A 17,499-nucleotide genomic window follows, 5' to 3' on the forward strand; every position below is an offset into this window, starting at 1 on the left:
CAGAAGAGAAGAGCGTCCCTCATGCAGAAGAGATGAGCGTCCCTCAGGCAGAAGAGAAGAGCGTCCCTTATGCAGAAGAGAAGAGCGCCCCTCAGGCAGAAGAGAAGAGCGTCCCTCATGCAGAAGAGATGAGCGTCCCTCATGCAGAAGAGATGAGCGTCCCTCATGCAGAGGAGATGAGCGTCCCTCAGGCAGAGGAGATAAGCGTCCCTCATGCAGAAGAGAAGAGCGTCCCTCATGCAGAAGAGAAGAGCGTCCCTCATGCAGAAGAGATGAGCGTCCCTCATGCAGAAGAGATGAGCGTCCCTCATGCAGAGGAGATGAGCGCCCCTCATGCAGAAGAGAAGAGCGTCCCTCATGCAGAGGAGATGAGCGTCCCTTATGCAGAGGAGATGAGCGTCCCTCAGGCAGAGGAGATGAGCGCCCCTCATGCAGAGGAGATGAGCGTCCCTCATGCAGAAGAGAAGAGCGTCCCTCATGCAGAAGAGAAGAGCGTCCCTCATGCAGAAGAGAAGAGCGTCCCTCAGGCAGAAGAGAAGAGCGTCCCTCATGCAGAAGAGAAGAGCGTCCCTCATGCAGAAGAGAAGAGCGTCCCTCAGGCAGAAGAGAAGAGCGTCCCTCATGCAGAGGAGATGAGCGTCCCTTATGCAGAGGAGATGAGCGCCCCTCAAGCAGAAGAGAAGAGTGTCCCTCATGCACAGGAGATGAGCGCCCCTCATGCAGAGGAGATGAGCGCCCCTCAGGCAGAAGAGAAGAGCGTCCCTCATGCAGAGGAGATGAGCGTCCCTTATGCAGAGGAGATGAGCGTCCCTCATGCAGAGGAGATGAGCATCCCTCAGGCAGAAGAGAAGAGCACCCCTCAGGCAGAGGAGATGAGCGTCCCTCATGCAGAAGAGAAGAGCGTCCCTCAGGCAGAGGAGATGAGCGACCCTCAGGCAGAGGAGATGAGCGCCCCTCATGCAGAGGAGATGAGCGACCCTCATGCAGAGGAGATGAGCGACCCTCATGCAGAAGAGAAGAGCGTCCCTCAGGCAGAGGAGATGAGCGCCCCTCAGGCAGAGGAGATGAGCGCCCCTCATGCAGAGGAGATGAGCGACCCTCATGCAGAGGAGATGAGCGACCCTCATGCAGAGGAGATGAGCGTCCCTTATGCAGAGGAGATGAGCGACCCTCAGGCAGAGGAGATGAGCATCCCTCATGCAGAAGAGAAGAGCGTCCCTCATGCAGAGGAGATGAGCGCCCCTCAGGCAGAAGAGAAGAGCGTCCCTCAGGCAGAAGAGAAGAGCGCCCCTCATGCAGAGGAGATGAGCGCCCCTCAGGCAGAAGAGAAGAGCGTCCCTCATGCAGAGGAGATGAGCGACCCTTATGCAGAGGAGATGAGCGACCCTCATGCAGAGGAGATGAGCGCCCCTCAGGCAGAAGAGAAGAGCGTCCCTCAGGCAGAGGAGATGAGCGTCCCTCATGCAGAGGAGATGAGCGCCCCTCAGGCAAAAGAGAAGAGCGACCCTCAGGCAGAGGAGATGAGCGTCCCTTATGCAGAGGAGATGAGCGCCCCTCAGGCAGAGGAGATGAGCGTCCCTCAGGCAGAAGAGAAGAGCACCCCTCATGCAGAGGAGATGAGCGACCCTCAGGCAGAGGAGATGAGCGTCCCTTATGCAGAGGAGATGAGCGTCCCTCATGCAGAGGAGATGAGCGTCCCTCATGCAGAGGAGATGAGCGCCCCTCATGCAGAAGAGAAGAGCGCCACTCAGGCAGAGGAGACTGGCGCCCCTTAGACGGAGGAGACAGGTGCCCCTCAGGCAGAAGAGACAAGCGCCCCTCAGGCAGAAGAGATGAGCGTCCCTCAGCAGAAGAAAAAGGTGCCCCTCAATCAGAGGAGATGGGCGCCTCTCAGGCAGAAGAGACAGGCGCCCGCTTAGGCAGAGGAGACGAGCGCCCCTCAGGCAGAGGAGACAGGAGGTGCCCCCTTAGGCAGAGGAGGTGAGCGCCCCTCAGGCAAAGGAGACGGGTGCCCTTCAATCAGAGGAGACGGGTGCCCCTCAGGCAGAGGAGACTGGCGCCCCTCAGGCAGAGGAGATGGGTGCCCCCTTAGGCAGAGAAGATGAGCGCCCCTCAGGCAAAGGAGACGGGTGCCCCTCAATCAGAGCAGACGGGCGCTCCTCAGGCAAAGGAGACGGATGCCCTCTTAGGAAGAGGAGACGGATGCCCCCTTAGGCAGAGGAGACAAGCGCCCCTCAGGCAAAGGAGAAGGGCTCCCCCCTTAGACAGGGGAGCTGGACACCCCCTTAGGCAGAGGAGATGGGCGCCACCTTAGGCAGAGGAGATGAGCGCCCCTCAGGCAGAGGAGACAGGTGCCCCCAGAGGCAGAGAAGACGGGCGCCCCTCAGGCAGAGGAGACAGGTGCCCCCTTAGGCAGAGAAGACAGGTGCTCCCTTAGGCAGAGAAGACAGGCGCCCCTCAGGCAAAGGAGACAGGTGCCCCCTTAGGCAGAGAAGACAGGCGCCCCTCAGGCAGAGGAGACAGGTGCCCCCTTAGGCAGAGAAGACGGGCGCCCCTCAGGCAAAGGAGACAGGTGCCCCCTTAGGCAGAGAAGACAGGCGCCCCTCAGGCAAAGGAGACAGGTGCCCCCTTAGGCAGAGAAGACAGGCGCCCCTCAGGCAGAGGAAACAGGTGCCCCCTTAGGCAGAGAAGACGGGCGCCCCTCAGGCAGAGGAGACAGGTGCCCCCTTAGGCAGAGAAGACAGGCGCCCCTCAGGCAAAGGAGACAGGTGCCCCCTTAGGCAGAGAAGACAGGCGCCCCTCAGGCAAAGGAGACAGGTGCCCCCTTAGGCAGAGAAGACAGGCGCCCCTCAGGCAGAGGAAACAGGTGCCCCCTTAGGCAGAGAAGACGGGCGCCCCTCAGGCAGAGGAGACAGGTGCCCCCTTAGGCAGAGAAGACAGGCGCCCCTCAGGCAAAGGAGACAGGTGCCCCCTTAGGCAGAGAAGACAGGCGCCCCTCAGGCAAAGGAGACAGGTGCCCCCTTAGGCAGAGAAGACAGGCGCCCCTCAGGCAGAGGAAACAGGTGCCCCCTTAGGCAGAGAAGACGGGCGCCCCTCAGGCAGAGGAGACAGGTGCCCCCTTAGGCAGAGAAGACGGGCGCCCCTCAGGCAGAGGAGACAGGTGCCCCCTTAGGCAGAGAAGACGGGCGATTCTCACTCACCTTTCACTACCAGGTTAGCTGTTGACTTGGATTTCCCAATATGAAATTGGACGGAGGCGCTCATCTCCGGGGACGTCTTTCTCAGGGTGAGCCGATGCACCGTCCCCTCCTGCTCTATGCCGACATCTTTTCTATCCTGCAGAACTTCACCTCCCAGGAGCCACTTCGGAGGCTTCACTGACACAATGGATGTCACACACTCGAATGTCGCCGGCTCCGGCTCCGTCACCTCAACATCACTCAACTCACTGATGATATTGATGGATTGTTCTGTACATAGATAAAAGGTATGAGAGAGCGGGGGGTACAGAGAGAGCGCGGGGGGCACAGAGGGAACGGGGGGGCACAGAGAGTACACGGGGGCACAGAGGGAACGGGGGGGGCACAGAGAGAACGGGGGGGCACAGAGAGAGCGCGGGGGGCACAGAGAGTACACGGGGGCACAGAGAGTACACGGGGGCACAGAGGGAACGGGGGGTCACAGAGAGAGCGCGGGGGGCACAGAGAGAACGGGGGGGGCACAGAGAGAACGGGGGGGGCACAGAGAGAACGGGGGGCACAGAGAGATCGGGGGCACAGAGAGAGCGCGGAGGGCACAGAGAGAGAGCGGGGGGCACAGAGAGAGAGCGGGGGGCACAGAGAGAGAGCGAGGGCACAGAGAGAGCGCGGGGGGCACAGAGAGTACACGGGGGCACAGACGGAACGGGGGGGCACAGAGAGAATGGGGGGCACAGAGGGAACGGGGGGCACAGAGGAAAGGGGGGGCACAGAGAGAGATCGGGGCACAGAGAGAGCGCGGAGGGCACAGAGAGAGAGCGGGGGGCACAGAGAGAGAGCGGGGCACAGAGAGAGAGCGAGGGCACAGAGAGAGCGCGGGGGGCACAGAGAGTACACGGGGGCACAGACGGAACGGGGGGGCACAGAGAGAGAGCGGGGGGCACAGAGAGAGAGCGGGGGGCACAGAGAGAGCGGGGGCACAGAGAGAGAGCGAGGGCACAGAGAGAGCGCGGGGGGCACAGAGAGTACACGGGGGCACAGACGGAACGGGGGGGGCACAGAGAGAATGGGGGGCACAGAGGGAACGGGGGGCACAGAGGAAAGGGGGGGCACAGAGAGAGATCGGGGCACAGAGAGAGCGCGGAGGGCACAGAGAGAGAGCGGGGGGCACAGAGAGAGCGGGGGGCACAGAGAGAGAGCGGGGGCACAGAGAGAGAGCGAGGGCACAGAGAGAGCGCGGGGGGCACAGAGAGTACACGGGGGCACAGACGGAACGGGGGGGCACAGAGAGAGCGCGGGGGGCACAGAGAGAATGGGGGGCACAGAGGGAACGGGGGGCACAGAGGAAAGGGGGGGCACAGAGAGAGATCGGGGGCACAGAGAGAGCGCGGAGGGCACAGAGAGAGAGAGGGGGGCACAGAGAGAGAGCGGGGGCACAGAGAGAGAGCGAGGGCACAGAGAGAGAGCGCGGAGGGCACAGAGAGAACGGGGGGCACAGAGAGAACGGGGGGCACAGAGGGAACGAGGGGGCACAGAGAGAGCGCGGGGGGCACAGAGAGAACGGGGGGCACAGAGGGAACAGGGGGGCACAGAGAGAGATCGGGGGCACAGAGAGAGAGCGCAGAGGGCACAGAGAGAGACCGGGGGCACAGGGGGGGCACAGAGAGAGAGCGAGGGCACAGAGAGAGAGCGCGGAGGGCACAGAGAGAGAGCGGGGGGCACAGAGAGAGAGCGGGGGGCACAGAGAGAGCGGGGGGCACAGAGAGAGAGCGGGGGCACAGAGAGAGCGTGGGGGGCACAGAGAGAGCGTGGGGGGCACAGAAGGAATGGGGGGGCACAGAGAGAGCAGGGGCACAGAGAGAGAGCGCGGAGGGCACAGAGAGAGAGCGGGGGGCACAGAGAGAGAGCGGGGGGCACAGAGGGAACGGGGGGCACAGAGAGAGCACGGGGGGCATAGAGAGAGAGCGGGGGGCACAGAGAGAGAGCGGGGGGCACAGAGGGAACGGGGGGCACAGAGAGAGCGTGGGGGGCACAGAGAGAGCACGGGGGGCACAGAGAGAGAGCGGGGGGCACAGAGAGAGAGCGGGGGGCACAGAGAGAGAGCGGGGAGCACAGAGAGAGAGCGGGGGGCACAGAGGGAACGGGGGGCACAGAGAGAGCATGGGGGGCACAGAGAGAGAGCGGGGGGCACAGAGAGAGAGCGGGGAGCACAGAGAGAGAGCGGGGGCACAGAGGGAGCGGGGGCACAGAGAGAGCGGGGGCACAGAGAGCGGGGGCACAGAGAGCGGGGGCACAGAGAGAGCGCGGGGGCACAGAGAGAGAGCGGGGGCACAGAGAGAGAGCGGGGGGCACAGAGAGAGAGTGGGGGGGCACAGAGAGAGAGCGGGGGAGCACAAGAGAGCGCGAGATAGAGAGTGAAGGACACAGAGAGAGACAGTGAGAGAGCGTGAAAGAGGGACAGTGAGAGATAGAAAGAGGGGCACAGAGAAAGAGATAGAGGGACACAGAGAGAGCAAGCGAGAGAGACACAGTGAGAGGGACAGAGAGAGATAGAGAGGGCGAGGGACGCAGAGAGAGAGAAAGAGAGGTGCACGGAGAAATAGAGATATGAGAGAGAGAGGGCACAGAGAGAGTGAGAGATAGAGAGAGAGACACAGAGCGAGAGAAGGACAGAGAGAGATTGAGAAAGCGAGAGAGGGTGAGAGACACAGAGAGCAAGAGAGAGACACAGAGAGAGAGTGTGAGGTACAAAGAGAGAGAGAGACACAGAGAGAGACACACAGAGAAAGTGAGAGACACAGAGAGAGCAAGAGTGAGGGATACAGAGGGAGTGAGAGACAGACAGAGACAAAGAGAGAGAGCAAGGGACACAGAGAGTACGAGAGAAAGGGACACAGAGAGGGACACAGAGAAATCACAAGACACAGAGAGAGCAAGGGACACAAAGAGAGACAGAGGGACATAGAGAGCAAGAGACACAGAGAGAGAGAAATACAGAGAGGGACAGAGATAGTGAGAGAGAGCGAGGTACACAGAGAGAGCACGAGAAAGAGATACAGAGAGAGAGGGGGCACAGAGAGAGATAGAGAGAGCGAGAAAGAGAGGGACACAGAGTGAGAGAGACAGCAAGGGACACAGAGAGAGCAAAAGAGAGATACAGTGAGAGAGAGCAAGAGAGGGACAGAGAAAGAGAGAAAAAGAGGGGTATAGAGAGAGATAGAGATATGAGAGAGCAAGAGAGAGGGGCACAGAGAGAGCGAGAGACATAGAGAGAGAGACACTGATAGAGAGAGTGAGAGAGGGTGAGAGACACAGAGAGCAAGAGAGAGACACCAAGAGAGTGTGAGGGACACAGAGAGTGCGAGAGAAAGGGACAGAGAGAGAGACACAGAGAAAGCGAAATAGACACAGAGAGAGCGAGAGACACAGAGGGAATGAGGGACGTAGAGACAAAGAGACAGGCAGACAAAGAGAGAGAGCGAGGGATACAGAGAGCACGAGAGAGAGGGACAGAGAGAGAGAAAGAGAAAGCGAGAGAGACACAGACAGAGCAAGAGCGAATCACACAGAGAGAGATAGAGTGAGACACACAGAGAAAGCGAGAAAGACACAGAGAGAGCGAGAGATAGAGAGAGCGCGAAGGACACAGAAAGAGCGAGAAGACCAAAGTCATGGTGTTTCAGAGAAGGAACCAGAATAAACCCCACGCCCTCCCTCACATTAAATGTCTCCAGGCTGGAGAAGAGCCGCAGCTATACCTACCTCGGTCTGGAGCTAGGCCAAACCGGGAGCCTCAAGCAAGAAGCGGAGGCCCGAAGAGAAAAGCGTGCAGGACCTTCTACAGCACCAGAAGACAACTGTACCACCTCAGACCACCGGTGAGGGTCCGGCTTCACCCCTACACTGCTGTACAGCAGAGAAGTATGGGGCCAACAGACAAGACCAGGATGTCAGCCCAAGCAAAGTCTTCCCCCTCAAACATAGCCTGTAGGGCAGATTCCCCATATGGCTGACTGTACACAAGAGAGCGCCATCACACCAGGCGCACATATAGAGCAGCAACCCCAGCTCCTACCATCATAAAGCCCGGCTGAGCCGGAGCCCAGAGCAAGCCAGGAACCCCGACAGCCAGTCCAGCCAAAGTCAGCAACACAGCCTGAATAAAGCCCAAATAAAGGGGACCTCGGAGAGAGGCAAGAAGCCATACATAAAGTCACTGCGGAGGGACTACAGTCTGGCCCCATATCTGGAGAGGTTACACCACCCCAAAGACAGGCTGACCCCAAGTCTGTACAGACGGAGTACCCTCAACCTAGAGGTGTAAACAGGGTGGCACCGACAGCCATACAAGCTGCGAGAGAACAGACTGTGCCAGCAGGGGGCGCTGGAGGACGAGGCGCACTTCCTGCTGCACTGCAACAAATACTCAGCAGTGTCGGTCTCCCATTTCCACAGACTCTCCACTCACATCCCGGACAAAAGGCCAAATAAAGGGGACCTCGGAGAGCTGCAAGAAGCCATACATAAAGGGATGGAAAAGTGAACTAGAGAAAGCCCAGAAACTCACCGTCTACGGGCACTGCGGAGGGAGGACACTCTGGCCCCTTATCAGGAGAGGTTACACCACCCCAAAGACAGGCGGACCCTGAGTCTGTACTGAGTGCCCACAGCCTAGAGGCGAAAAGAGGGCGGCATCGACAGCCATACAAGCCGCAGGAGAACAGACTGTGCCAGCAGGGGGCGCTGGAGGACGAGGCGCACTTCCTGCTGCACTGCAACAAATACTCAGCAGTGAGGGTCTCCCATTTCCACAGACTCTCCACTCACATCCCGGACTTCCCACCCATGGACGAGGAGAGGAAGCTCCGCATCCTACTGGGGGAAGAGGAAAAAACGGTGGAGATCGACGCCCAATATGTCACCACATGTTATAAACTGAGAGGAACGTAAGACCCCCGAATGGTCAATTACTGCCCAAATCGTGCCCCCCAACACCTCATCCCCACAAACCCCCTAACCTGTCACATTTATTTTTTTCATGCTTTGGCAACACTAATTGTATGTTGGTCCTGCCAAAAAAGCCTATTTGTATTGTATTGTAGAGAGGGACACAGAGAGAGCGAGAGAGACACAGAGAGAGAGAGGGGGAAACAGAGAGACCGACAGAGAGAGAGAGACAGCAATAGAGACAGAGAGATAGAGAGAGTGACAGAAAGAGAGTGAGATAGAGGGACACAGCAGGACAAAGAGAGAGAGAGGGACACAGAGACAGTTAGAGAATACAGAGGTAGATAGGTGTCACCCTCTATCAGCAGCTTGGCCGTGGTCTTGTCATCTCCGGCGTCACACGTGTAGGTGTCCTCATCCGTGAACTCCACCTCATTGATGATCAGCTTCCTGTACAGATCCTGGCTCACAATCTCGTAGCGGTCGCCTGCCTGTAAGACTTTGTCTTTCTTGTACCAGGTGACCTCGGCACTGGAGCGGGACACTTGGCACTCCAGGAATGCACGGTGCTTCTCTATGGCGATCTTATCCCGCAGCGGCTTCGTAATTTTCACTGGGAGTTCTGCAATAAGGCAGAAGAGTCACTGCGAGGGTTAATATTATTATTATACGACTTGGCTCACTACAGGGAAATCAATTATAAAATTAGAATAATGAGTGCAGCTCTGGAGGTGACTGGAGGATAAGACACGATATAACAGCAGAATAGTGACCGCAGCTCTGGAGGTGACTGGAGGATGAGAGATGATGTAACAGCAGAATAGTGACTGCAGCTCTGGAGGTGACTGGAGGATGAGACACGATGTAACAGCAGAATAGTGACCGCAGCTCTGGAGGTGACTGGAGGATGAGACACGATGTAACAGCAGAATAGTGACTGCAGCTCTGGAGGTGACTGGAGGATGAGACACGATGTAACAGCAGAATAGTGACTAGCTCTGGAGGATGAGACACGATGTAACAGCAGAATAGTGACTGCAGCTCAGGAGGTGACTGGAGGATGAGACACGATGTAACAGCAGAATAGTGACTGCAGCTCTGGAGGTGACTGGAGGATAAGACAGGATGTAACAGCAGAATAGTGACTGCAGCTCTGGAGGTGACTGGAGGATAAGACATGATGTAACAGCAGAATAGTGAGTGCAGCTCTGGAGGTGACTGGAGGATAAGGCACAATGTACCAGCAGAATAGTGACTGCAGCCTCTCAGGATCAGTTGTTTGGCCCCTGTGTATATTCGGGGGGCCCGTACCCACCTCTGATGTGCAGGTTGGCACAGGATTCTGCACTTTCCGCCACCAGCTTGATTTCTCCGCCATCTTCGGCTTGGACACTCTTGAAGGTCAATGAGAACGTCCGTCCTAGAATGAAAAAACCGCGGAGATCAGAGAAGACGGCGGCAGGAAAATCATCACCACAAGCAGATCTCACTGGGCCGGATCAGGGGCCACCTGGGGCCACAGAAGCCCAGAGCAGGGGGCCGGGAGGACCCTCATCTGCTTGGTAACCTCTCGATGTATTGGCTCCTGGGAGCACTCACCCTCCTGGCGCAGCTTCACGTTGTCTCCTGCCCTCAGTTTTGCGCCATTTTTGTACCATTGAGTCTGGACGTCATCGTGAGAAATCTGACACATGAACGAAGCCGACTCCTTCTCCATCACATCCACGTCCAGCAGAGGCTTAATGAAGCGGATGTCCCGAGCTGTGCACACAGGAAGACGGGTGACATAATGCACAACATCACACGAGATCACACGCCTGAGCCGTACACACCGCTCTAACACGGGCAACGCACACAGAGATGTCACACGACTGAGCCGTACACACCGCTCTAACACGGGCAACGCACACCGAGATGTCACACGCCTGAGCCGTACACACCGCTCTAACACGGGCAACGCACACAGAGATGTCACACGACTGAGCCGTACACACCGCTCTAACACGGGCAACGCACACCGAGATGTCACACGCCTGAGCCGTACACACCGCTCTAACACGGGCAACGCACACAGAGATGTCACACGACTGAGCCGTACACACCGCTCTAACACGGGCAACGCACACCGAGATGTCACACGCCTGAGCCGTACACACCGCTCTAACACGGGCAACGCACACAGAGATGTCACACGACTGAGCCGTACACACCGCTCTAACACGGGCAACGCACACAGAGATGTCACACGCCTGAGCCGTACACACCGCTCTAACACGGGCAACGCACACAGAGATGTCACACGACTGAGCCGTACACACCGCTCTAACACGGGCAACGCACACCGAGATGTCACACGCCTGAGCCGTACACACCGCTCTAACACGGGCAACGCACACAGAGATGTCACACGACTGAGCCGTACACACCGCTCTAACACGGGCAACGCACACAGAGATGTCACACGCCTGAGCCGTACACACCGCTCTAACACGGGCAACGCACACAGAGATGTCACACGCCTGAGCCGTACACACCGCTCTAACACGGGCAACGCACACAGAGATGTCACACGACTGAGCCGTGCACACCGCTCTAACACGGGCAACGCACACAGAGATGTCACACGACTGAGCCGTACACACCGCTCTAACACGGGCAAAGCACACAGAGATGTCACACGACTGAGCCGTGCACACCGCTCTAACACGGGCAACGCACACAGAGATGTCACACGACTGAGCCGTACACACCGCTCTAACACGGGCAACGCACACAGAGATGTCACACGACGGAGCCGTACACACCGCTCTAACACGGGCAACGCACACAGAGATGTCACACGCCTGAGCCGTACACACCGCTCTAACACAGGCAACGCACACAGAGATGTCACACGACTGAGCCGTACACACCGCTCTAACACGGGCAACGCACACAGAGATGTCACACGACTGAGCCGTACACACCGCTCTAACACGGGCAACGCACACAGAGATGTCACACGACTGAGCCGTACACACCGCTCTAACACGGGCAACGCACACAGAGATGTCACACGACTGAGCCGTACACACCGCTCTAACACGGTCAACGCACACAGAGATGTCACACGCCTGAGCCGTACACACCGCTCTAACACAGCCAACGCACACAGAGATGTCACACGACTGAGCCGTACACACCGCTCTAACACAGGCAAAGCACACAGAGATGTCACACGACTGAGCCGTACACACCGCTCTAACACGGGCAACGCACACAGAGATGTCACACGCCTGAGCCGTACACACCGCTCTAACACAGGCAACGCACACAGAGATGTCACACGACTGAGCCGTACACACCGCTCTAACACGGGCAACGCACACAGAGATGTCACACGCCTGAGCCGTACACACCGCTCTAACACGGGCAACGCACACAGAGATGTCACACGACTGAGCCGTACACACCGCTCTAACACAGGCAACGCACACAAAGAGGTCACACGCCTGAGCTGTACACATCGCTCTAACACGGGCAACGCACACAGAGATGTCACACGCCTGAGCCGTACACACCGCTCTAACACGGGCAACGCACACAGAGATGTCACACGACTGAGCCGTACACACCGCTCTAACACGGGCAACGCACACAGAGATGTCACACGACTGAGCCGTACACACCGCTCTAACACGGGCAACGCACACAGAGATGTCAAAAGCCTGAGCCGTACACACCGCTCTAACACGGGCAACGCACACAGAGATGTCACACGCCTGAGCTGTACACACAGCTCTAACACGGGCAACGCACACAGAGATGTCACACGCCTGAGCCGTACACACCGCTCTAACACGGGCAACGCACACAGAGATGTCACACGACTGAGCCGTACACACCGCTCTAACACGGGCAACGCACACAGAGAAGTCACACGACTGAGCCGTACACACCGCTCTAACACGGGCAACGCACACAGAGATGTCACACGACTGAGCCGTACACACCGCTCTAACACGGGCAACGCACACAGAGATGTCACACGACTGAGCCGTACACACCGCTCTAACACGGGCAACGCACACAGAGATGTCACACGACTGAGCCGTACACACCGCTCTAACACGGGCAACCCACACAGAGATGTCACACGACTGAGCCGTACACACCGCTCTAACACGGGCAACCCACACAGAGATGTCACACGACTGAGCCGTACACACCGCTCTAACACGGGCAACGCACACAGAGATGTCACACGACTGAGCCGTACACACCGCTCTAACACGGGCAACGCACACAGAGATGTCACACGCCTGAGCCGTACACACCGCTCTAACACGGGCAACGCACACAGAGATGTCACACGCCTGAGCCGTACACACCGCTCTAACACGGGCAGCGCACACAGAGATGTCACACGACTGAGCCGTACACACCGCTCTAACACGGGCAACGCACACAGAGATGTCACACGACTGAGCTGTACACACCGCTCTAACACGGGCAACGCACACAGAGATGTAACACGACTGAGCTGTACACACCGCTCTAACACGGGCAACGCACACAGAGATGTCACACGACTGAGCCGTACACACCGCTCTAACACGGGCAACGCACACAGAGATGTCACACGACTGAGCCGTACACACCGCTCTAACACGGGCAAAGCACACAGAGATGTCACACGACTGAGCCGTACACACCGCTCTAACACGGGCAACGCACACAGAGATGTCACACGACTGAGCCGTACACACCGCTCTAACACGGGCAACGCACACAGAGATGTCACACGCCTGAGCCGTACACACCGCTCTAACACGGGCAACGCACACAGAGATGTCACACGACGAGAACATCTGTCAGGTTATATCATCTTCTTTCACCACTTTCCCTATCATACAGAGAGATCTCCCTACAGCAGGGTCTACACAAACCACGTATCATACTCCAGAGCTGCACTCACTATTCTGCAGGTGCAGTCACTGTGTACATACATTACATTACTGATCCTGAGTTACCTCCTGTATTATACTCCAGAGCTGCACTCACTATTCTGCTGGTGCAGTCGCTGTGTACATACATTACATTACTGATCCTGAGTTACATCCTGTATTATACTCCAGAGCTGCACTCACTATTCTGCTGGTGCAGTCACTGTGTACATACATTACATTACTGATCCTGAGTTACCTCCTGTATTATACCCCAGAGCTGCACTCACTATTCTGCTGGTGCAGTCACTGTGTACATACATTACATTACTGATCCTGAGTTACCTCCTGTATTATACCCCAGAGCTGCACTCACTATTCTGCTGGTACAGTCACTGTGTACATACATTACATTACTGATCCTGAGTTACATCCTGTATTATACCCCAGAGCTGCACTCACTATTCTGCTGGTGCAGTCACTGTGTACATACATTACATTACTGATCCTGAGTTACCTCCTGTATTATACTCCAGAGCTGCACTCACTATTCTGCTGGTGCAGTCACTGTGTACACACATTACATTACTGATCCGGAGTTACATCCTGTATTATACTCCAGAGCTGCTCTCACTATTCTGCTGGTGCAGTCACTGTGTACACACATTACATTACTGATCCTGAGTTACATCCTGTATTATACTCCAGAGCTGCACTCACTATTCTGTTGGTGCAGTCACTGTGTACATACATTACATTACTGATCCTGAGTTACATCCTGTATTATACTCCAGAGCTGCACTCACTATTCTGCTGGTGCAGTCACTGTGTACATACATTACATTACTGATCCTGAGTTACATCCTGTATTATACCCCAGAGCTGCACTCACTGATCTGCTGGTGCAGTCACTGTGTACATACATTACATTACTGATCCTGAGTTACCTCCTGTATTATACTCCAGAGCTGCACTCACTATTCTGCTGGTGCAGTCACTGTGTACACACATTACATTACTGATCCTGAGTTACATCCTGTATTATACTCCAGAGCTGCTCTCACTATTCTGCTGGTGCAGTCACTGTGTACATACATTACATTACTGATCCTGAGTTACCTCCTGTATTATACTCCAGAGCTGCACTCACTATTCTGCTGGTGCAGTCACTGTGTACATACATTACATTACTGATCCTGAGTTACCTCCTGTATTATACTCCAGAGCTGCACTCACTATTCTGCTGGTGCAGTCACTGTGTACACACATTACATTACTGATCCTGAGTTACATCCTGTATTATACTCCAGAGCTGCTCTCACTATTCTGCTGGTGCAGTCACTGTGTACATACATTACATTACTGATCCTGAGTTACATCCTGTATTATACTCCAGAGCTGCACTCACTATTCTGCTGGTGCAGTCACTGTGCACATACATTACATTACTGATCCTGAGTTACATCCTGTATTATACTCCAGAGCTGCACTCACTATTCTGCTGGTGCAGTCACTGTGTACATACATTACATTACTGATCCTGAGTTACATCCTGTATTATACTCCAGAGCTGCTCTCACTATTCTGCTGGTGCAGTCACTGTGTACATACATTACATTACTGATCCTGAGTTACATCCTGTATTATACTCCAGAGCTGCACTCACTATTCTGCTGGTGCAGTCACTGTGTACATACATTACATTACTGATCCTGAGTTACCTCCTGCATTATACTCCAGAGCTGCACTCACTATTCTGCTGGTGCAGTCACTGTATACATATATTACATTACTGATCCTCAGTTACATCCTGTATTATACTCCAGAGCTGCACTCACTATTCTGCTGGTGCAGTCACTGTGTACATACATTACATTACTGATCCTGAGTTACATTCTGTATTATACTCCAGAGCTGCACTCACTATTCTGCTGGTGCAGTCACTGTGTACATACATTACATTACTGATCCTGAGTTACATCCTGTATTATACTCCAGAGCTGCACTCACTATTCTGCTGGTGCAGTCACTGTGTACATACATTACATTACTGATCCTGAGTTACCTCCTGTATTATACTCCAGAGCTGCACTCACTATTCTGCTGGTGCAGTCACTGTGTACATACATTACATTACTGATCCTGAGTTACATCCTGTATTATACTCCAGAGCTGCACTCACTATTCTGCTGGTGCAGTCACTGTGTACATACATTACATTACTGATCCGGAGTTACATCCTGTATTATACTCCTGAGCTGCACTCACTATTCTGCTGGTGCAGTCACTGTGTACATAGATTACATTACTGATCCTGAGTTACCTCCTATATTATACCCCAGAGCTGCACTCACTATTCTGCTGGTGCAGTCACTGTGTACATACATTACATTACTGATCCTGAGTTACCTCCTGTATTATACTCCAGAGCTGCACTCACTATTCTGCTGGTGCAGTCACTGTGTACATACATTACATTACTGATCCTGAGTTACATCCTGTATTATACCCCAGAGCTGCACTCACTATTCTGCTGGTGCAGTCACTGTGTACATACATTACATTACTGATCCTGAGTTACATCCTGTATTATACTCCAGAGCTGCACTCACTATTCTGCTGGTGCAGTCACTGTGTACATACATTACATTACTGATCCTGAGTTACATCCTGTATTATACTCCAGAGCTGCACTCACTATTCTGCTGGTGCAGTCACTGTGTACATACATTACATTACTGATTCTGAGTTACCTCCTGTATTATACTCCAGAGCTGCACTCACTATTCTGCTGGTGCAGTCACTGTGCACATACATTACATTACTGATCCTGAGTTACATCCTGTATTATACTCCAGAGCTGCACTCACTATTCTGCTGGTGCAGTCACTGTGTACCCTACATTACATTACTGATCCTGAGTTACATCCTGTATTATACTCCAGAGCTGCACTCACTATTCTGCTGGTGCAGTCACTGTGTACCCTACATTACATTACTGATTCTGAGTTACCTCCTGTATTATACTCCAGAGCTGCACTCACTATTCTGCTGGTGCAGTCACTGTGTACATACATTACATTACTGATCCTGAGTTACATCCTGTATTATACTCCAGAGCTGCACTCACTATTCTGCTTGTGCAGTCACTGTGTACATACATTACATTACTGATCCTGAGTTACATCCTGTATTATACTCCAGAGCTGCACTCACTATTCTGCTGGTGCAGTCACTGTGTACATACATTACATTACTGATCCTGAGTTACATCCTGTATTATACTCCAGAGCTGCACTCACTATTCTGCTGGTGCAGTCACTGTGTACATACATTACATTACTGATCCTGAGTTACATCCTGTATTATACTGCAGAGCTGCACTCACTATTCTGCTGGTGCAGTCACTGTGTACATACATTACATTACTGATCCTGAGTTACATCCTGTATTATACCCCAGAGCTGCACTCACTATTCTGCTGGTGCAGTCACTGTGTACATACATTACATTACTGATCCTGAGTTACCTCCTGCATTATACTCCAGAGCTGCACTCACTATTCTGCTGGTGGAGTCACTGTATACATATATTACATTACTGATCCTCAGTTACATCCTGTATTATACTCCAGAGCTGCACTCACTATTCTGCTGGTGCAGTCACTGTGTACATACATTACATTACTGATCCTGAGTTACATCCTGTATTATACTCCAGAGCTGCACTCACTATTCTGCTGGTGCAGTCACTGTGTACATACATTACATTACTGATCCTGAGTTACATCCTGTATTATACTCCAGAGCTGCACTCACTATTCTGCTGGTGCAGTCACAGTGTACATACATTACTGATCCTGAGTTACCTCCTGTATTATACCCCGGAGCTGCACTCACTATTCTGCTGGTGCAGTCACTGTGTACATACATTACATTACTGATCCTGAGTTACATCCTGTATTATACTCCAGAGCTGCACTCACTATTCTGCTGGTGCAGTCACTGTGTACATACATTACATTACTGATCCTGAGTTACCTCCTGCATTACACTCCAGAGCTGCACTCACTATTCTGCTGGTGCAGTCACTGTGTACATACATTACATTACTGATACTGAGTTACCTCCTGCATTATACTCCAGAGCTGCACTCACTATTCTGCTGGTGCAGTCACTGTGTACATACATTACATTACTGATCCTGAGTTACATCCTGTATTATACTCCAGAGCTGCACTCACTATTCTGCTGGTGCAGTCACTGTGTACATACATTACATTACTGATCCTGAGTTACCTCCTGCATTACACTCCAGAGCTGCACTCACTATTCTGCTGGTGCAGTCACTGTGTACATACATTACATTACTGATACTGAGTTACCTCCTGCATTATACTCCAGAGCTGCACTCACTATTCTGCTGGTGCA

General features: G+C 54.2%; 1 protein-coding gene across 1 annotated transcript in view; it reads right to left on the reverse strand.

The window, feature by feature from the left end:
* The window catches only part of OBSCN (obscurin, cytoskeletal calmodulin and titin-interacting RhoGEF), a 528,918-nt gene that overhangs the window by 340,983 nt on the left and 170,436 nt on the right, over window positions 1-17,499 (reverse strand). The window contains exons 25-28 of the mRNA XM_073676881.1: window positions 9,744-9,905; window positions 9,460-9,564; window positions 8,500-8,766; window positions 3,201-3,470 (exon numbers count right to left, since the gene is read on the reverse strand). Coding sequence (XP_073532982.1) covers window positions 3,201-3,470; window positions 8,500-8,766; window positions 9,460-9,564; window positions 9,744-9,905 — 804 coding nt within the window. The remainder of the gene's footprint in view (window positions 1-3,200; window positions 3,471-8,499; window positions 8,767-9,459; window positions 9,565-9,743; window positions 9,906-17,499) is intronic.

This window comes from Phyllobates terribilis, unplaced genomic scaffold (assembly GCF_046119375.1).
Source record: "Phyllobates terribilis strain yellow unplaced genomic scaffold, ASM4611937v1 Scaffold_4__5_contigs__length_816908805, whole genome shotgun sequence".
NCBI lineage: Eukaryota > Metazoa > Chordata > Amphibia > Anura > Dendrobatidae > Phyllobates > Phyllobates terribilis.